This window comes from Talpa occidentalis, unplaced genomic scaffold, assembly GCF_014898055.3.
Source record: "Talpa occidentalis isolate TD23 unplaced genomic scaffold, MPIMG_talOcc4v2.1 talOcc4.8, whole genome shotgun sequence".
Taxonomy (NCBI): domain Eukaryota; kingdom Metazoa; phylum Chordata; class Mammalia; order Eulipotyphla; family Talpidae; genus Talpa; species Talpa occidentalis.
This window is the reverse complement of record NW_023605194.1, coordinates 80,116,438-80,139,776: the sequence shown is the minus strand read 5'-3', so window position 1 is coordinate 80,139,776 and position 23,339 is coordinate 80,116,438. Positions and strand designations below refer to the sequence as shown.

The 23,339-nt window shown below is 32.0% G+C and overlaps 1 protein-coding gene across 6 annotated transcripts in view; it reads right to left on the bottom strand.

Moving 5' to 3' along the window:
- Positions 1–23,339, bottom strand: part of DENND1B (DENN domain containing 1B) — a 220,084-nt gene that overhangs the window by 83,013 nt on the left and 113,732 nt on the right. For 5 of the 6 annotated variants that reach the window (XM_037496569.2, XM_037496570.2, XM_037496572.2 and 2 more), the window contains 3 exons: positions 13,438–13,538; positions 6,726–6,771; positions 1,705–1,806 (listed from right to left, as the gene is read on the bottom strand). In XM_037496569.2, the coding sequence (XP_037352466.1) occupies positions 1,705–1,806; positions 6,726–6,771; positions 13,438–13,538 (249 nt within the window). The remainder of the gene's footprint in view (positions 1–1,704; positions 1,807–6,725; positions 6,772–13,437; positions 13,539–23,339) is intronic. The other variant, XM_054690298.1, reaches the window with a different exon arrangement.

Below are 23,339 nucleotides of genomic sequence, written 5' to 3'. Positions count from 1 at the left end.
AGAATCACCCATCCAAAAAGATTACTAATAATAGAGACTGTTTTCCTCAAAGAAAAGATCAACAATCATTGAAGCTGACTGTAAAAATTTCAATATGACACAGGAAAGTGGCCTTTCCCCCCTTTTTTCTTCCTCTTCTAATTTTTCTTTTCTTTTTTAAACAAACAATCTGTTCCTCTTAACACATCAACAGTAGGAAATACATACATGTAAGGAAAACATTCCAAAAAAGGGGAATTTTATCTTTATAATTCTCTATCCGATGAAGAATACTTTGATGACTTCTAAATGAATAAATCTAATCACTTCTAGCAGCTTCTGAAAAAATTTTATAATGAGGCAATCTACTTATAATAAGCTAAAAAGATAATATAATTCTTCACTGGCCTGGATTTGGATTTGTCCATACATAGCATAAATTTTATCACAGTAAGATAAAGTAGTTCAATTAAATTTTCTTCAAGATCATAAATATTTTAGGTTATTTATAAGCATAAATAATCTGATTTTTTACTTTAAAATCACATTTTTCTATCACCAGGTATAAAAATTATCAAGGCTCATATGTTTTTTGAGTTTAAGTTTTTTAATCCCCTGATAATGATTTCAGAATATATTACAGAAAATATATTCTGAGGTTTTTTATTCCCAAATCTTAATATCCTTAAAGAACAGGATTTTTAAAGGGAGTTATGTTTACTTAGAACTATATTATAAAAATATTTCAAAACAACCATTAAAATATACACAGAAACAATACTAGTCTGCATTTTTGTCCTGTTCTGAGCAACATGAAGACCAAAATTGGTGCTTTTGGAGAGTATTTAATATGAAATACAAAATATATTCTATTATAAGTTACAGATGCGCGCACGCGCGCGCGCACACACACACACACACACACACACACACACACACACTGCAAGATCAAAGACCAGCAGAGAACTGGCACTTAATTTATCAGCCTTTACAGACAAAAGACAGTTTTCGTCATTTCAAAAGGATCAGATGTCTTTTATGACAAACTGGGCTTGCAGTTTAATTTACAAATAGAATTCTAAGTAAGCAGTCTTTGCTCTGCCAAAGCAAATGACAAACAGTGTAGGTTTTCATTCTTGCGGCCCTCAGCAGGATAGAAAAGATTAAAATAAAACTGAAATAATTTAGAGAAAACAAATAAATGTTTCAGAAAGTTGAGGGAGATCAAAGCTAAAATTTTCTGACCCCAACTGTACAAGCATTTCTTATTATATTGACCAGTGCCATCAGATCATTAATTAAAAGGAAAAGCGCTGGCAGGTGGCAGGGAAGCAAAAGCCGATAATTGGCCCCCTTCTTCTTCTTGCCTTCAAAAACTCTCTCATTCTTTTGCAAGACATGCCACTAGGCAGACAGAAATGCGTACTTTGTAATATAATGATTAAGATAAGATGAAGAGACTTACGTTTAAAGAAACTCTGCCTAATGAATGCATCTAGCTTTTTAATTATGATCCTACTTTTACAATAAGGATATAATGTTCCATTCAACATCTCCTCAACTGCCAAAAGGTGAAAACATTAAATATAGAATTTACATCAATTCCTCTCACACCCCATACACTTTCATTTCAGATAAAATAAAAATGGAGGGGAAAATTACTCCTGTTAATTCAAGGGTTCGAGAGAAAACATATTTATATCACAAAATATCCTTTAGACTTACCACATCACTCGGCACGTTGTTCAAGTCATTAAATGGTGACTCTAAAGTGTTTGTGTCAACATTTAACATGACCACATCATCCAAAGATTTATTTTTCACTCTCTGTTTAAAAAAGAAATTATAAATAAACAGCTTTGCACATTTTCCTACAAAACTATAACGATCTGAAGGACACAGAGAAAATTATCTTAATGCATTGGCCTCAGGGAAAGAAAAAATCCTAGACTATATAAAGAATATAAACAACTTTGTTTTTTGAGAAAGTTTATCTGCAGCCATTCGATTTATTTGGTAAAAATATTTAAAATAGAATGTTTGCTCATCTAAACATACTTAAATAGTTTGGAGATTGAATATAATTTAACTACCAAATAGCTATTGCAACAACAGTTTAAAAAATAGACACAGCTAAGATTAAACTGTAAAAATTTTATCTTTTAAATTTTATCAAATTAATTTCAATCCTATGATACAGGAACTTGCAGCTAGTTTTGTACTATTTGAAGCATATTGCAGGATTACTATAAAGCAGTTAATAGTAGGGTAGTAAGTTAACACTGAAGCTAAGAAATAATGACATAGATGACTATATTTCCTTATCAATTCAATTTAAGTCGATGATGAGGAACATTGAAGAAGATGACAAGACAGTAATATGTAGTTCATTTTTGGTAATATTTATGATATGAACTATAATATAAAATATAGAACTTGTCTGTCAGATTATCTGACTTATTTGACAGCTTAGTCAAAGTTTTCTCACTACGTAGAAAAAAATGACAGTAAGTAAGAATTTCATCACATTTTCTTCCTAAAAGAAATATTTAGTTTGTTCTTTTACTATTTAAACTAGAGTATATAGTGTATAAATAAACTTCATAATTCTAGTATTCTTATTTAAGTGAAACATATAGCATTATTACTTCATGAAAATAAAGAACTTATTAATGAAATCTATCCATCAACTCAGAATTTCATAAATACATAGGTTAAAAAGCAATAGGTCAATTACAGTACAGTATTTTTAAAAGTTACATTCTAGACAACCATTTTGAGAATTATTAAATATTAAATCTGACATTTTAAATTAGTCAAAGTTGGTCTATAAGTTTGTCTTAAGTTGGTCAAGATTGAAATTTCTCTGATCCATTTAGCATTTCAAATCTCTTTATGTAAGACAGAATGTTCAATTTGTTAGGGAAATGGTAGTCCAGATTAGTTAATTTTTATGTTAAAAAAACTGTAGTCTATATGTAGAATATGGATTCTAGTGGGACACATGATTCTAGAAATCTACCTTGTAAAAGATATTATAAATAGTCTGAAGTATCACTCAGAAGATGGTCATTTCTAAGAAATTACCAAAATCCACTTAAAATAGTGACATTGCAAAAACATTTATAAATAAACCCATTTCCTTTTTCTTTACATGTGCATACATTTTTGTAAGAAATGGTTTATAAACACAAATAATTGGTTATCTGTAAGCAACGACAGTAACAAAATGGGAAAAAGCATAACTATAAGAATAACCTATTTGATAAAGCAAAAATATATTTGTATTAATGGCATTTGTGTGGAAAAAGTTTGCTATAATTTTTATTTCCATGTTAAATTTTAGTTGTCTTTTTAATAGAAACTGCAAAGATAATCCATAAATGTGATTTATCATAAATGTCAAAGATGAAATGAATGTAAACTTAGAAAAAAGGGAAATCAGAATATGAAATGTATGTTTTTTTTTTAAAGTAGCCCTTATTTTTAAAAAGTCTAATAACTAAATATTAAATTTTGTTCAAGGGGCCACTAAACAATGTATTCATTTCAATAAATCAATAAACTTGAGACCTCCTAAAATGAGAATGATGATGTTACATAAGGAAAAAAAGTATGTCATTTAAATTTCTTTAAAATTTTTTTTTGATCAATGTAAATTTTACCCACTTTTCCTTCCAAATCATGTTTCAGATTTTTTCCCCCAAACAGGAATAAAAAGTTATATAGCATAAAATAGTATCACTTTCTGTATCTCATATTTTTGTATCCCATAAATTCATAAATTTGCTTGGATAGGGAAAGAGTAACAAAATGTGAAAAGAGAACCTGACATTTTCTTCAAAGTTAAGAAAATAATACTAGTGTATTAGCCGGAAGTCATTAAGAAAGACAGCATGAAAAAAAAAAAAGAAAGACAGTATGGTATTGGTAAATTTTTCACATCCACTCTATACATAACCCTTGCATGCAGGATGGCTATAAAACCTAAATAAGGGACCACGAAAAAAACTAATTATAATAAAGAAAAAATCAAAATCAACAAGCAACTGTAACCAGAGACACACTGGGGGCGGGGGAGGGAAGAGAGGAGGGATTAGGTCAGGATGAGGGGGTGGGAATTGTATGGGGAATATAACCAAAATGAAAACACATACATTGTGCAAAAATGAAAAATGATGTAAGAATTATATAAAATAAAATAATTTTAAAAAATGCTAAAACAATCAAAAATAGAATGTACAGCATACACATTAACACAAGGAAACAACAGTGGCAACAATCACATGATCTTGTGAAACTTTGTCAGATAATCCAGAGACCTTTGTATATTGAAACAAATATAACCCTCACATTTATAGCCTCTGCCTAATCACTTATAAACCTTCGTCTTTTGAGTTCATCCGTAAGACCTAGACCCTAACTAAGGTCCAGTTTTCAAAAAGAACAAAATGTCCTTATCCTATATACCAGAAGAGATTTCTAGCCATCTTTTACTCAAGCAATTTTTAAAAGATTAAAAAGGACATTAATTGCATATCTTTGAACAATTATATTTAGAAGTCTTAGTAAAACTCATAAAATGTGCTGAAACTGTCTTGACCAAGAAAGTAAAGTAAGAGAGTATTTTGGTACTTTCCAGAAAAAAAAGTTAGTGGTAACGGCAGTCAAATAAAATGTACAAAGTTAGTTAGATCAGTCTCACATATAAAATATGTAAATAGATATGTATTTTACTTATTACATATTAATATAAAATATGAAAGCACAAAAGATTGAAATTTTAGTGAAAAAAATCTAATAATGACATAATAAGAACAGAATTACAGGATGTATGGCATCTTGAAATATATTAAGGAGGAAGTTACTAAATGATACTCAACTGGTTTAAAGACATGCCTAAGGTTTCTATAATACTTTCTCATTCTCTACCAGGCCAAATAAATAAAGTTGACTATTAATTCAGTTTGAATAGCCCAGAGTATAAAAGGTACAGAGATTTTAGTGAAACTAACCATAATTTTGATCACTATCATTTAATGGATAGGAGCCAATTTAAAGTTAGAAGGTACTGTTTCTCTGAGACAATACTTAAGGAGCAAGTATTAAATTTGGCCCTTAAAGACGTACTGATTTTCACCAGAGGTATCCAATACACATTTGATAAACTTAACTGAATATTTAAAAATTAACCCTGTGTCAATAGTATCTTGGAAAAGCTGAGTGTTTTCTTTTAAAAGCTGATGTAGAATATTATGTTAAAAAGTAGCATCAATTGGTATAATTATCAACTTTAAATATTTTTCATCTGTATAAATGAATGCATTGGAAAAATTACATATTCTATCAGATACCCTAAATAAGAAGAAACATGTACACTAATATCAACATCCAACTTGATGGCTTTTTGGATACTGTAACAACCAACTATGGTTAGATTTTATTTAAAAGTTAACCTGCTGATGAATAAATGCCAGTCATATATTCTATCTCTAACAACCGATCAATTACCTATTCATTCACATTTTATTTTATACAATTTGTCCTTTCACTACAGGAACCATGACATGTAAGAATAAATTTTCTAAAAAATTAACAAAATATAAATTCAAAATATTGTCCAAACCAGATTTTAACATTAATAAAAACAAAATAAACATTAAAGAAATTCATTAAAATGTATTTCTAATTAATGGCTAAACAAATAAACAAGGATTCTGCAAAAAGGAAAAAATGACCAAACTGAGAACACATGTTTATGTAATTCAGGACTCCTATAGGGATATGATTCTCTCACAAGATTCTCAGGAGTTTTAAAATAAAAAACAGCATTTCCCTGATCAGCAAAGTGAAGACTGATGTTGGATACAGTGACAACAAATGATAAGAAAACCAAATCTAACTCATGTAGACTGAACATCAGAAAGTGGATTAAAGTACAGTATGTACAACAAGCAAAAAAAAAAAAAAAGAAAGAAAGAAATGTATTTGAATACAACTGAAATCAGTCTAATTTCTATGCAAATGATCTAAGTCTTTTACTTATTGTTTTAGATGTTAACCTCATATGAAGTCTGCTCTGGAAATCTCACTGATTTCAAGCTGAAAGTGTTAAAATTTCAAGGCTTCTTGCTATAGTGAAGACTCAAGTGACAAATGTCAATTTGACATGAGATAATAGTGTAAAAAACCTAACATATTTTATTTTTTTTAAATAATACATGTTAAAATCCCATCAGGACTGACCATTTTTAAAGTTTTTAAAGGTATAGTCTAATTAAAAGTTCATGATTAGTGTATTGAAATCACATTTTGAAAAAGCACCATGATAAAGTGGATCATAGTGAAGTTTGCAAAACATTTTCCCTTTATGACTCTTAACAACATAAATTCTAATTTTCAAAATATAGATTTGTAATTGAATACATGTAAAATATCCCAAATATTATATGGAAGAAAGTAGTTCTTTAAAGTCTAAACTTTTTAAGTATTTAAAACTTACCATTTTGATTTCTACCAAATATAACTGATTTTCATGGATTTTGTGCCATTGAAGAAAGTTATTTAGCATGCTAAAATAAAGTTATTTAACATTACCTTTTTAAACAATAGTAATGTAAGTATACTCCAAATATAACCTAATGACTCCTTTATATTATTCTATTAATATTCTCTCAAAACACAACTGTTTTAACTATTGCTATTATGAATTAATTTATCACTATCTCAGGTTTGAAAGTACTCACCTCTATTAGGCTGGAGTGTATTCCAATCAGGTATGGCATTGGGGCACTAAATTAAAAATATATATGTATATATTCATATAATTTATTAAAACTAAAACATAGACAATTCAAAATAACTTAAAAATTTTACTTAAATGCATAGTTCTAAATATACTTTATATTTTACATTACTCAATATACAGTCTCAAACTTAGAAATTATTAATATATTCATATTAATGTCAATTTATAAATAAGTCAAAAAATCATTATAGTAATTCAGAATTATAATGCCTAAAAAACTGTCTTTAATTTAGGATAAATATTAGGGTCCAGGCCATAGTCCGAGTTGAATATTTTCCATATACTTCAGATAAAAGATATCCTAATTATCAAATTTATCCACATTTACACATTTTTATTCAATTAGATTCTTATTTCCATGATTTTCTGAACTTATAGTCATTGTTTTATACCTACTATGATGCCAAAATTTTTTGATTCAGTCAGTCACCAAATATTTATGGAAGCCTACTGGTGTGCCAGGCATTATTTGGGAAGTAGAGGTCCAGAGATAAACAAGTTCCTTATCTACTGTTATTGTTCAATTTCTATGCTACATTTCCAACTTATATTTAAATTTTATACATTCATATTTATCCCACATTCATTTTTATTAATTTTAATAGATTTAAAATATTAAGTAAATTTATGAGTGATACTTGGATTAATTTATTTAAGCATAATACCTGGAGAACGCCAGGTGCCAAGATGTGGGTACAGGGTTATTAATATTAATAAACTATACAGACAGTATATATTCCCTTGTAGATCTTAATCTCTAGCAAAGAATACATATATTAAATGATTTTTGTGATATATAAATACAGACTTACTAGTAACTTCAAAAATATTTCTCATTAAATACAAGAAGGAAATTTTTCAACTTGCACAAAATTACATACTATTTAAAAAGAATGAGAATGGACAGATGTCTGCAAAGTAATATAAGGTATGCAAATAAATAGCTATTTTAAAAAACAGTTTTTACAATTCTTTCAAAAACATATTTGTGCTATGTTTAATGCTAACCTTTTCTGTTAATGAAAACAGATAATCTTCTTTCTCAAAGGATTTGCATAATTTTTCATACGTAACTGCCACTATTAGGAGGGAGCTATCCAAACTCCTGTGTGTCCACTTTGCTACTTAGAACCAGTAATAAATTTTTAAAAAAAAGTAACCTCAAACACTTCCAAATTTACTTAAGGTTAGCTAACTAACTTCATAAAAATTAAGACCTGTTAAAGTTCTTATTTTACTCCTCATTAGATTGTTACTTCTTATTGTACTAAATTCCAATTCTCAGTTGTCTTTATCTACTCTACCTTTGTCCCTCCCTATTTATTTTTTAATTTTTATGCAACAGATCACATGAATTGATATTATGGATCCTTTATTTGGCTGAAAGTTGGCATCTATTTATAGGTCTTATTAGCCTTCAGACCTAACAGATTTTCTGTATACAGAAGCAAACAGTAGGAATAAATGTAGACTGTTCCACTCCTGCTTAAATGAGGGAAGGGTGGTTACTTCCTTGGTTAAGTTCTCATCCCTAGAATGCTTCTGAACGCCAGAGAAAACACAAAATCACTAATTCTTCTGGGCTCCCACAACCAGTTTTAGGTATCCTTCACAAAATAGGGAAGACAACTCCTAAAGTGTCAGGTTTTCCCTATATCCAAAATAGATTAAAGTTATTAAATTCATTGTGCAAACTTTCAGTTCAACATTGATACATTATTTCACACGCATGAGTTGTTATATATAAAGTCTTGTAATCACAACGTTTAAAGCACATTAATAAAATAAGTATTAGTCAAAACATTTAAGACCTCAAAATACAATTATGTCCATTTTACAGATGTTGGGGGAACACTTGGTAAATCTGATTTCAAAAAAAAAAAACAGCCAAAAGTATTAACTAACCCATTGAAGTCCTACAAAATACATCTAAGATAACACTTTTAAAACTTCCTAAAAGCTAGTTATCTCTTGAGATATAAACAATAAATTTAGAGAAAGTGGTAAACTAGAAAAAAAAATCAATAGAATTCCTGAGCAGAACTTATAATAACAAAGTAACTTGAAACTTTTTCTATGGGATTACTGAGTACCTTTATGAGTTTTAACCTACTATTTTCTAACAAAATCTGATACATACAGATATTAGAACTACAAACATTATTAAAGCATAATTTCCTAAAATAATTGTTTTGCAGAATATAGATTTGAGATTTTTTTCTCATGAAAACTGGATTGTGCACATCCTAACATTAAATCAGCCAAATCTCATGAAAAGTAATTTTGCAACCCTAGCTGAAATCTCCTAATTAAATTAGGGCATTACCAAGTCAGGAAGAAATCCTTGGCAACACAGATGTTTTATCATCCATGAGCAAAACTGTCCTACATCTTTCTGTCAATGAAGTTATTTTACAAAGATAGGGTACAGAAGGCTCTATTATGACTGCTTCTTCTTTTTGGCAGCAATTAATCTTTACTCCTATATAATTACTATGTCATGGCCTTTTTTATTTCTTTTTAGGTTTTCTTACAGAGACCACCCATGGAGTGAGCAGGCTGTAAAGCACTCTATTAAGCTATTAAGTTAAGGAAATCTAAACAACTATTTTTTTTAAATTGGTCATCTTGTTTTTTATTATTATTATTTTTATTGTTTTACATCATTGTTCATTTTTAAACAATATTTTCTTCCCCCACCCCCTCAGGTGTAGTCCCCATAGAGTTTCCTTCACCAATGCACCTGTGCACCATCACCTCAGTCCCATGCTTCTCCCTCCCTCCCTCTGATCCCTCTCCCTCCTCCTCCCCTGCAGTATGTCTCTGATTTATAATTGTCTGTTTTTGCTTTGTTGTGTTTTGTACTGTTATTATTTTTTACACTGATGTCTCATTTGGTTCCCCTATATTCCTGCTATAAGTGAAACCATCCAATAAACAACTAATATTCCATTTAGTTTTAAAAAACTATTCTTTTAGAAGATAAATCTGCTCCTAAAAATAAAAGTAGAGTCAGATAGACAGTCTTAATTAAAAAGTGACTCACCATTCATGAACAAATAATGAACTATGATTTTACTGGTACTAGAGTCATACTATCTCCCAAGTGTTTAAGGAACCAGAAAGGTTAAGAGTTTCTGGAAACATCATAGATTTGCCACATTAAAGTTCTCTCTCTCTTTCTCCCTCTCTCCCCTCTCTCTCTCTCTTTCTTGTATGAATAGCTAACATGAAATCTTCCCTCTTAACAAACTGGTAAGTCTAAAACACAGTAGTGCTAACTTTAGGCACAAATGTACAAAAAACAAATCACTGAAACTGAATTATCTCATATAGCTAGACTTTATACTTGTCAAATAGAAATTCTCTATTTTCGGGCCTCCCCTGGTGGCACAGCGGTTGAGCGCTGGGCTGAGAAGCTGCCCGCAGCCTCTGCAGCACCGGTTTGATCCCCAGCCCCCAGAGAGGGTCCCACATGGCGCACAGACCTCTCCTGATACCTGCTGCTCCCCTCAGCAGTGTATTTTGTCAGTCTGCCTGTTCTGTTCCCTGCTCTGGCCCTGGTGAATCCTCTCACCCTCCGCGCTTCTGACTGTACCCAGTGCTTGTATAAATAAATAAATCTTTAAAAAAAAAATCATTCAAAAAAAAACATTTATTTATTTATTTTTTGGTAATATATTCTGTATATGTCATTACCACATTTTGTTTATCCATTCATCAGTGATGGACACTGAAGTTCTTCTACTTTCTGGCTAATGGACATTGCCATGATAAACCTTCACGTACAAGTTTTTGTGTAGATACATGTTTTTGTTTCAAAAATAATTTTTTTTTTAAATTCTCTATTTTCCCTGTATGCTATAGATGAAGAAGGAAATGTAGATGGTATGGCTTCCATCCAATGGTGATAGCCTTCCCTTCTCTTGCCTACCAGGGAGTGGCAACCATTTAACTTCCGCAATGTCACTACCCATGCTTATTTTTATATGCCTCAAGTATAGACCTTACAGTATTTCAGGATTACTTGTACCCTTTGTGTGTGCATGTGCTTAAGTGTGTGCATTCTATGCATGCCCATGTGTACGTACATGTGAATTTCTTCTCATCTGTGACTCCTGGGAGGACACAAACTAAATCTTACTCATTATATTACATATTCATGGGTTGGAAAATAGGTGTTCAATAAATGCTTGAATACAAATGGCTGGATGGATGAATGAGCCAAGAAATTAGCAAAGTTTTTATCAGTAGACCCAGATGTGATATTCTTCTATGGTCACAAGATGGCATCATGGCTCTCCACAGTCTACACCACACCAGAGATACCAGGTATGAAAGCAAAAATACTTCAAGGAGCTAGGATTATCTCAGGATTTGGTAAATATACATTTTTCCCTATTCAAATTTTCATGGTGTTATTTTTGAAGTGGAATATAAAAATCATTCTAATGAAAAGCAATGATATTATAGAGAAATGCTATTATTTTTCTTCCTTTTGCAATCAAATCAGTATGCATATGGGATCATTTGCAAGATGCAAAGGGGCCAAAAAAAAAAAAGCCAAACATTTTCTCTAGGAAGTGTTTTAATTTGTAGACTTTTCTAACAATGGAAGAGAGCTGTCTTGTATGATGTCTTAAGTAAACATGATAGATAGATAAATAAACATTATACTATGATAGAAGTTCCTGTGATAAAAGCTGAGTCTATTATTGAGACCTTAAGATTCAGGAAGTTTCAGATAACCTCTTGTTTGATCGCTGCTGAACTCTCTGGACCAGGGAAGTGTCTGTCATAAAAGCTATTAGAACTTGTCCTAAAGACTACTTCAGAGTCTTAGAGACAAGTTAAGAAAATCCCAGAGACTGAAATATGACATTAGCTTTCTTCATTATAGTGGAAGCAAGAAATGGAAGGACTTGCTGGCAGGATCAGAAGGTATCAGGAAGACATCTCTGAAAAGAATTAGCACAGAACTACCTATATCACAGAATACTATCTAATTTCATATTGTAGAAAGTCTTAAATGTGTAATCATTATAGAGAACTGAACTTAAAGGAATGTAATCTAAGAAGTCAGAATATTTTAATATAAAAATTAAAATGATACTGACATTGTAAATGATAAAACTAGTTATAAACTTCATAATTAGAAATGTTAGTCTGAATCACTAACAACATATATTTTAAACTATATTAATATATCTTCAAATACTTTTGTTAAAGATATTTTAAAATAATTTTAATTACTGAACACTATATACAAACATTACATGTGTCACTGTGAATACATAGCAGTTCTCTGCCTTGAAGGCAGAGAAAAAAACTCTAATGAGTTTTTTCATCAGAGAAAAAAAACTCTAAAAAATAAGAAGTGAGCTTATTTGTATATTTAGCTTTCCTGTTATACTTCTGGTATGACACTTCACAATAAAACTGAACTGTATACCTGTGGTCTCCTACCAAACTGTTTCTCCTTTCTAGCACACAAAAGGCAAATGAGTCATGGTGGAGCACTGGGAAACTACTTCTCAGAGTTATCAATACTAATTATATTACCATGCTGTGAAAACAATATATTGGTTTAATGAACACATAGCCAAACAAATGTGCTGTCATTATAATCAATCACTTCTATTCTGAAGAAGACAAATCATAAAACTTAATAGAAGAAATCTGTGTATGCACTTAAGTCATTTTAATCCTTAAATACATTATAATCTGCTTTTCATGAAATAAAAAAGTCAAATAAATACTTTTCTTCTAAAAGCCTTTTTAAAAATAATAGTAGTTGTGACATAAACATTAATTTCTTCAATGTGCATGTACATATACATGGCTTATAGAGAAGAAAACTCATCAAATTTATTAAAAATTAAGGTAACCCTGCAGACAGACAATTACATAAATTTAGCACAGAACTACTTAGAAAATGATTATGTAGTGAAAATAACATTTACCTTAGAGTCCACAAAAAATCCTTAAGCTAATGTTTGGTAATCTAATCATTGTTTAGGCTGACTATAAAAATACACATTCTTCCTGGGGAGAACAGGTAAGCTCTAATGGGGTTTTGAATTCAAATTGGGTGAGATTATTAAGAATTGCTTCTAATATCAGGAAGCTGTTCAGAATTACTCCCAACACTTTTTCAACATCATTTTTGATAGTGGCTTAATGCTAAGACTTTGATTTAAAGCAGACATCCAGGGAATCACTGTATTACAGAAAACACTCACTGGTGTTTGCTGTTTAGTGTATGACTGAGGGAAGAGGAGTAAAGGAAAGTGTGCTCTGACAGACAATTTGGTTTCTGACAGAAGTACAGACAAATTCTGACACCTGGGATGCTCAGTTCCATACAAGGTTCCTAACCACAACTTAGTATTTGTAGTTATGCATTTAATTATCTAAATTATTGCAGATGAAACTGACAAAACCTAAAGAACTTTGTGTTTGCCAAGTACAAAATTTTTCTGACTTTGGAAATACTCTTACCTTATTAATACTTATTAGTAATTTCTAAATCCAATTTTCAGAAATTTCATTCATACACAAAGACAAAGTTTACCTAATCTACAAACAAACAGATATTTTTTCTCATCATGAAACCTGTATTTAAAAGATTCTGGCAAAAGTCAGCTTACCAGCAGTAATCCAGCAGGTGTGGAGGAAGCACTGGGATATATATGTGTTGCCAGTACATGGGGTACAACAGAGCAACTGATCCATGGAGACAGGCAGTTAACTAAAATTTGTAGAAGGATAACAACAGTAAGTACCCACTAACCATCCAAATAAAAAGGCATGCTCAAATTATCACAAGATTAACAACAATCATAAGACAATTTAATGATATAAATCACATTATCTTGTTCAATTTTACAAATAAAAAGTCTTATGTTTCAGAGGCCTTTCTGAAAAACATAAACAGCAAAGTAGCTTCTTAGGAGTCTTATATAAATAGTTATGGTCACAGCTTAAAAAATAAATAGAGGCAAAACTGAAAAATTAGCTGAACATCTTAGAAGAAATTGTAGGAAATTACAATTTGTGCAGTACAGTTTGCACATCACTCATATTAATATACCATGGTTAAATATCGAAAGGGAGAGAGGCTGAAAGCTCCTGAGGGATATCATTAGGGCAAATTGCCAAAGAATGAAACATGAGCCAGTCAGGAGAGTCTGGAAGCTGCAATAATACCAGGGGACTTGAATGTTCGACAGTTGGAGCTTCAGTAATGTGTGAACTGCGGGTTATGGTATCAAGAGACTCTGTTCACTGACACATAGAATGTCACTATTGACCAGCGAACTGCCCAAGCTTGACAGCTGTACTACAGGAAGCCAAGTATATCATAATTTCATATTTAAACTGTTCATTTCAGATTAACATTTTGTTTCCTAGCTTTATATCACAACAGCTGCAATTACATTGTTGCTATTTTAAGGTAATTGCCATTTTAATTGTTTTGTTTTGGCAAGCAGTTAATTAAATTTTTTTTAATGCTTAACAAAGGGATGACACTTTTTTTCCCTCCCTCCTACTGACCCTTATCAGAATTCTTCCCATATGATTTTCTGTACATTTTAAATTATATTTCTGTAAGTGTAGTTACTTTAACTGTTTAAAGTATTAATTAAATCGGCAGTCATCATCATTTTAGAGTTTTTGCTATAGTCTACATTTTGAGGTTACTAATTAAATTTTATTCATCTTGAAAATCAGAACTTCTAAATATAATCATATGAAAGTGAACCACATACTTTTTCTAAGCCATTATTCCTATTTTATTATACAAGATATTTAAAGTTATACAGTGATCAAATTATTTTTTAAGAATAAATGTGCACTAGTCAATCTTGAATGAAACATTTATCTACATTTAAGTACAAAATAGTTTCACTAAATTAAAAAACCAATTAATCTGGACCCAAACCAAAAATTGATTAAAGTATTCTCACGCTTGTTAATGTATTATGTATTTTTCAGTTAGATATTTCATCTATCTTATATATTGCAAAAAGAGATGCATTTTTATTCTATTTAGAATTTTTATCATTAAAGGGTTTTAGTAGTTGGTACTTAAAAGTTTTAATAGTTTATCTACAATACCATCCATAAATAATTTTTAAATGCCATAATTAGAGCACACATTTACCACTAGGAGGCATTCAGATACCTTTACTTCACAATTACAGATCACAAATTTATTTTTCTTACATATTTGAACTAGAGGGAAATGAAAATGGGGTTGATGTGATTCATGTTAAATTCTACCAGAGCTTTCAGATACTGCCTGGTTGTAAATTAGGCATCTTTAAACTGTTTTAACTCTTTCCAATCTTTTGGTGTAATGTGATGCACTAAAAGAGCTTATGCAGCATTGAAAGCCAGTTAATTTACTCAATCTTTCCATCTGCCCAGAGATGACTTTTAATACAGCTTATTTAAAACCCTGAAAAAAGGAAAGTGTTCTTCTTATTATTGAAAATAAAATTAATAGTGTAACAAGGAGAGAAATACATTCTCAAAATGAGGAATGATAAAAAAAGGTAAGTTATTTTACTGGACACAAATAGAGTCTGAAGGTCTCCATTAAAGGCTATCCCTATCTCCGTAATATTCATCAATAAAAAGAGCTAGAAATTATTCATTAGTAAGAAACACCATTATCTGATAAATTTAGTTTCTCATAGGATGAAATTTATGATAAGCAGTACATATTTCTACAAATGTCAGCATTTGGCAGAGGGTTACCTCTGCTAAATCAAATCTACCAGAAAAGGAAGAAACACTTAGGATTTGGTTAACTTTTTGGATATATAGGACAGGTAACAGGAGGTATGAAAGTGGTACTCCTCCCCAACCAGTTTCTGGCAACTAGAATGAGTGATTAAAAGTAACATAGCAATAGTGTCAGATTAGATGAAACTAAGAAATTTGCCTTTGCAAATATTAACTGTGAGAAATCCATGTGGATATTTCTAAATAAGGCAGAAACATACCAAAGAACATACCCCCATACCACCTAGTAGCATGTAAATGTGATTTTAAAGAAGAGAGAGAAAATACTATTATAGCATATATTATAGTATATATCAATGAATTCTAACATTTTACATTCTTGGTAATAGGGTTTTTTCTTATAATAAAAATGTTTACTTCTAGGTGGTTAATAAAACATTTTGCCTAGACTATAGTGTATATTCACCTGAAAATGCATCTAAATATAAACTCTAAAACCTTTAAAGCACATTAGGTAACTATGCAAATGGAAATATAATAATTTACTTAATTTTTGAATGCCTGTAATGTGCTATTATAAATTCAGTGAGGTCACAAAATATAGTACTAAACAGAGCAGAGATCCTATTTTCATGGAGTTTATATATTAACATAAAATCTGTTTCAGTTAGAGGTAAGTTATATGAAGAAACCTAAAGCAGGAAAGCAGGACAGGGAGACTATTTTAGACAGGAGGATTAAGCACAAGCTCTGATACAGTAACATTTGAACTGAGACTCAGTTGAAATAAGGCAGTCAACTATTATGGATTTAGGGAGAAGATCATTCCAGGTAGACGCAGCAATTGCCTTCAAAAGGTCTAAGGTGAGAAAGCTCTTGACATCTTCACAGAGTAGTAAAAACAGCACAACTCTACCTCATGAGTGTGATAATCTGGGTTAAGTGGAGAATAGCAAAAGATGTTATACAAGCAGGGTTAGGACTGAAGACCCTATGGGACATGGCAAACACTCTCGATTTTATCTGGAGGATATATGTTCATACCTGTGAAGAAAACAATGTCACAACAAATTATTTACCTAGAAATATGAAAATAAACTACTTATCTTTGAAGTCTGATTGTAGAATGAAGTACTATAAAGAAATGAGATCAATTTACCTAACTGCTTTACCTAAGACTACCTATGTTGAATATAAATGATGAAAGTAGACACCCTTGTCTTATATCTGATCTTTAAATAAAAACTTTCTATTTTTCACCACTGAGTATGACATTAGTTGTGAGTCTGTTGAGGTATGTTCCTTCTATCCCCATCTTTTTGAGAATTTTTATCATAAATGAATATGGAATCTTACCAGATTCTTCTTTTGTATCTATTGATATACTCCTATGATTTTTAAATTTCTTTTGTTGATATGATGAATGAATTAAATTGATTGATTCATGGTTGCTGAATCATCTTTGCATCCCTATTGGTCTTGATATATGATCCACTGGTTTTATTTTGTTGAATTTATTTTCTAAGATTTTGTTGAAGATTTTTACATCTATGTTCATCTACACTTCTCTTTCTTTGTGATGTGCTTCTAGTATCAAGGTAATGTTAGCCTCAAAATGTGTTTGAGAGCACTCTCTCTTCCTCAGTTTATTGGAAGAGTGAGAAGGATAGGTATTACTTCAATTGAAGGTTTAGTAGAACACACTATCATTTAGTCTTAGGATTTTGTTATGGGGGAAACTTTATGTTAATTGCAATTTTCTTGCTGGAAATTGGTCTATTCAGGTTTTCTATTTCTTCCTGATATGTCTTGGAAAGTTATATTTCTAGAAATTTGTCCACTTCTTCAAGGCTATCCAATTTATTGGTATAAATATGTCCATAGTAGTCTCTTACAACCCTCTATACTTCTGAAATACCTTTTGTAATTTCTCTTTGATTTCTGGTTTCTATTATATTTTCCTTCCTCTTAGTGCACCTAGGTAGAGGTTTATTTATAAGCCAGATGTAAAGAATCTTCTTACTTTTTATTTATGGTATAGAATCTTTAAGCATAAAGAGAAAAGGCAGTCATATATCTGGATTAGAATTACCCCAGATTCTATGTCTAGTCCATGATAGGGCTAGGACTTTACATTGCTTTTCTAATGGGACATGGCAACTGCTTCTCAATTGCAGAGCTATTCTTCATGAAAGCTAAGAGGGTAGCAGAAGGAGTTTCAGTGTTTAAGTCAGAATATATCCCTGACACTGTGTCTTGGAAACTAAAGGAACTGTCATACATTTCAGAGAAACAAATTTACCAAATAAAAGGCTTAAGAAAAAAGTGTTAACATCTTTGTTAAATAGCACATGAATCTTTCAATGCGCATATTATTTCACAAAGCATATTCAATGTATTGAACTGATACAGTCCCAGAGTGCTGACTAATACAAAAGAAATAATTGGGAATATTTATTTCTTATACACTACAATTACAAAATATGGCAACCATATGAAGAGATTAAAACTGGGGCCTGTGACATCAAAGGAAGGACCTTGATAATAAAGGTTGACAATAGTGAATTTATTTATTAAAGGCACTTGGAACTTTAAGTCTCAGGCCATTATGTCTAATGTAGATACTGTCATTGACAATAATAATATTTATATTTATATAATGCTTACTATATGCCATACTCTATTCTGTGTATCTGGTATACTAAATTTAATCCTCACAATCACCTTATGACCTAGGTTCTATTATCATTATTCTCATTTTACAACTCAGATGACTATGGATAAACTAAACCAACTGACCAAGATCACACAGCTAATAAGTGGCAAAGCCAGAATACCAACATAAAGAGGCTCCAGGATACAAGAATCACAATTTTATATCACCTCTGGATTATGGAACAGATCAAAATTCCCATCATCGTAAGGTTTTTAATAATATCTATGAGTTGAAAACATTTTATCCTGTTACATAATGGAGATGAGAGTTTGGACTGAATAGCAAGAAGAGTTGACATTTATATGAAAAATTTATGGTCTATGATAGAGATCCAATGTATAAAACTTTCCTCAAGCATGGCAGTCTACAACTTCATCAGGAAACAAATAGAGAGAGTCACTCAGAAAATGTTAAAAATATAAGACAACCGATAAAAATTCTAAAAGTTATTTCAACCTCTATCTGCAAGTATACTTACATTAGAAATCAAACCAAAGTTTAACTTTATGGTATGAAATATCATTTATTTCATATTTTTAAACTATATTTATTAGAGGAAATCAGCTTACCAAGAAAGACAAGCAATATTTTAACCAATTAAACAAACATATATTTTTTAGGGGGAGAAGAGGCATAGGAGATAGCAGAAAACATGATCCATCTAGTATTACAGCCACATTGAAAAACAGCACAACTCTACCTCATACATTTTACAAGATCTCATACTCACACAGTTACTCCCATTACTCGAAACTATAACTTTTAGCCAGATTGTACCTCATTCTTTTGTAGAAGTCCTACTCACTTCAACTAGAGTTCCATATGAATTACTGAGGGACAGAATCATGTACCCAAGAAAGTATTTATGCATAAATCTAAGAAATAAAGATTAAAGACTTCATTTGATTTTTAAATAAATCAATATTTAATTCAGAAATGAAAGCAGTATAAATAACTGTAGGTATACAGGAAAAACTGCTGCAGATGGGAATATGACAAATTCCTCATGGAATGAAAAAAATTTTGGTGGAAAGCATTAAGAACCATCTGTTTAAATACATTTCATTTATATTCACATTTAAAAATTTAGGCCAAAAGGTAGCAGCAGAGTATTTGAAAACTACAAAGTTATCCCAACTATAAAATATTCTTACTTGAGCAAAATTCTAATTTTCATATTAAATTACAAGTGTAAGAAAATAATTGGGGCCTCCCTGATGGCAAAGGGGTTAAAGACAAAGCACTGTTAAGCTATTGCTAGCCACTGTAGCATGAGTTCAATCCCCGGCCAGGGAATTAACCCACATGACGCAGCGGAGCTCTCCTGTCTTGCCCGCTGCTCCCCTCTGCAGTGGATTTCAGTGGATCTGCCAGTTCTGCTCCCCATTCTGTCTCTGGTGAATCCTCTTACCCCGCACCCCGCACCTCTGGCCTGCACCCCAGTTCTTGTATGCATTAATAAATAAATCTTTAAAAAAAGAAAAGAATTGGGAACAGTATTTGGTTCTGCATTTTAATGCTTTTTAACACTAAAATACTATTTTCTATTTCATCCTCTTACTCATCTTGTCAGGATGGTAAACTATTACTTCATTGCTAAAAATTCATACAAACCTGCTTCAATGATTTTCAGCTCTTTTAGATAGTTGGTCAATGGTTTATTAGTTTTTCCTTACCAAATGATTCTGAATTTTTCTTGCTCACTTGCTTCTTTCATATATTCATTCCTTCATTCATTTTACAAGTGCAAAATCTGTGGCAAAGTTAAACCAATTGCCTATTTACCAGTTGGTAAGTGTGGCATCAAATGTGTGTCAGGCATTATTATTGGTACTGGGAATATCACAATGAACAAAAAACCCAAAATCTCTGCCATCAAGTAGCTTCCATTCTAGTTACTCTCTCAATGTCAACACCACTGTCATCATAACATCTCTTCAACTACTTGAATTTCTGCAGCTCTCGCCTTACACATAAATGTCAGTGCTGTCAGACATAGTTCCTTCCCTACACAACATTTTCCTGTTACTAAATTCACTGCTTTCTACTTCTCACTTTCAAAGTCAATAAAACTACAATTTTGTATTTCCTGGTCCATCTACCTTCCCACCAAAACTAATGTGTCTAATCACCACAATATTCTATCATCTCTCCTCACAAACTTCTAGATTCTGGATTCTAGAGGGCTGTGTGTTAGAAAGGTCTTTCAAGTTATGTAATAATAAAATTTAGACAGTTAAGAAATATAAAGCATAATTAAAGAATTATTGCATTTAACAATGAAAAAGAAACATATCCTTGTTTAATTCTTTCCCTTTTTTTAAGATTATTTACTTATGCATACAAGAGCTGGGGTACAGGCCAGTGATGTGGGGGGTGAGAGGATTCACCAGAGACAGAGTGGGGAGCAAAACAGGTAGACTGACTGAAATATACTGCTGAGGGGAGCAGCAGGCAAGGCAGGAGAGGTCTGCTGCGCCATGTGGGTTGCTCCCTGGCTGGGGATCAAACTCGTGCTACAGAGGCTGCAGACTGCTTCATAGTGTGGTGCCTAACCCCTTGTGCCACCAGGGAGGCCCCAATTCTTTCCTTTTTTAACAAGAAACCTTGGAGTAAAAGAAATTAAATGGCTTACATGAGGTCACCTTTTTTTTTTTTAAAAAAAGATTTATTTATTTATACAAGCTCTGGGTACAGTCAGAAGCATGGGAGGGTGAGAGAATTCACCAGAGCCAGAGCAGGAAACAGAACAGGCAGAGTGAGGAAATACACTGCAGAGGGGAGCAGCAGGCGCGGCAGGAGAGGCCTGTCCCGCCATGTGGGACCCTCACCGGCGGCCAGGGATCAAAGGGGCGCTGCAGAGGCTGCGGGCAGCTTTGCAGCCCAGCACTCAACCACTGAGCCACCAGGGGAGGCCTGAGGTCACCCATTTTTTTTTTTGGTTAAACAGAACTAAAATGCAAATCTCTAATTTTAGAAGCTATTATTGATATAATCACACTATCATATTTGGGGACAGCTTTTCAAATGATAAAGTCCAACTAACTGAAGCTTCCTTTTAATTATTGGGCATCTTAGAAAAATAATTTACACTCTCTCTGAAGGGGAACAAAATAAAACTGACTGCAATAAGAAAAAAATCACAGTTGCAAAATATTCAGAGTAACCTCAACCTTTGTAAGTGGACCTAAATAAGTCTAATAATTTGTAAATTATATATAATTAAATGAAGGGGAATAATTATACATATATAATATTAAAACTGTAACATGACCTTAACTGTGCTTAAAATACATATATCTGGCATGCATATCAAATATATATAAATATATGCATCTATGCACAAACATATATATCAGCAGAATCCACAGTATGTGCATGTATACTTATAAAATTAGCATTTAGTTCTGTCCCATTATAAGGCAGATACTGAATAAACACTTGATGAACACTGTCCTCTGTGTATTTTTTTTTTAAGATTTATTTTTATTTATTTATACAAGCACTGGGTACAGTCAGAAGCGGGGAAGGGTGAGAGAATTCAGCAGGAACCGGCGCTGCAGAGGCTACGGGCAGCTTCGCAACCCAGCGCTTAACTGCTGTGCCACTGGGGAGGTCCTGTCCTCTGTGTATTAATCTACATTTTTTCACTCATCTGTAACTACTTTCAAGCAAATTCCACATTCCACAGACATTTCCTTAGAAATGTTTCTAAAAGCCAATTTCATCTACCTTTTGTGGTCACTGTGCTAGTTCAGGAACAAGTCACTTCTTGCTTATATAATTGCAAAACCTTTCAACTAGATTCTGTCAGAATTTCCCTATTCCATTTTTTTTCTTTCGTAATGCCATCAGTGTTATTGTTTCTAAACAAAACTGGTCATATTCTGTACCTCATTTTCTACACACAATCTGTTGGATCAGATCCAAACACCTTAATTCAGCAAACATGATTTTTGACAATCTTGTCACTGTGCTTTTCTCCAACTAGAACCTCCAAAGAGATTCTCTCTCTTCTCTCTCTATTACATACACACACAAACACAGAGAGAGAGAGAGAGATGGGGGGGAGTGAAAGGGGGGGAGAGAGAGAGAGAGAGTAAACAAGTAAATATTTCCTAGACATGACAGAAATTCCTTTCAAGAACCAAGTGTCATACTGAAGTCATCTTGAATCTATCAATCTCCTTCCTACATTTCCCATATTAGAATAATTATCACATTGACTGGCATTGATTCATTGACACTATATGATTTAATATTTAAATTTTATAGGACCACAGATTAATCATTTTGAAATTTCTGGTATATAATGCTTGGCAAATAATGCTTGGCAAATAATTATATTTAACAATGCTTGGCAAATAATTATATTTAACAATGCACAACAAATGAATGAATGCCCTCTTATTGTATTTAGAAAACTCTACCTATGCCAAGTATTTCCTTCATAACACAAGTTTCTCATTTGTTCTCAGGTGGTTAACTATTTTTTAAACTCCTTCCAGAATAGTATTATATCACTGCAGTAAATCACAATAAAATATGAGATTTTAATGGAGGCTATATCTTTAATTTATGTATCTCAGTTTCTAATTCATATTTTACTACCCATCTATGATAATGGATATGGACCCTTGAAATATTTTTCTTTTACCAAATGGCCTAATGTCAGTAAAAGGGCAATGGAGAGCTTAGAGGACACTGAAGATACCATGCAGGAAGAATGACTTTTTGCTTCCTAGTTCCATAGTATTCCAAGGCAGGATTCTGCAGGGTCAATGCTTCTCCAGGACTCAGCTCCTTCAATAAAAGAAGCGAGTAACACTCAGCAGTAAGCTGGTACCTTATTAAGATGGTTTTGAATGCTTCTTCTGGTAAGGTATCTCTGCTTGCTACCTGCTAACAGGTTAATTACTTTGGACTCCCATCAAGAAGACAGATTCACCCTCACTGGAATAATATTCTGGATATGGATTTGGTTTTTTGTCTATAATTTTTCTGCCAGTATCACCATCATTAGCTAGAGCAAAATACCCATCAGGATGGTATACATGTAGCACTGAATCTGATCAAGGTATT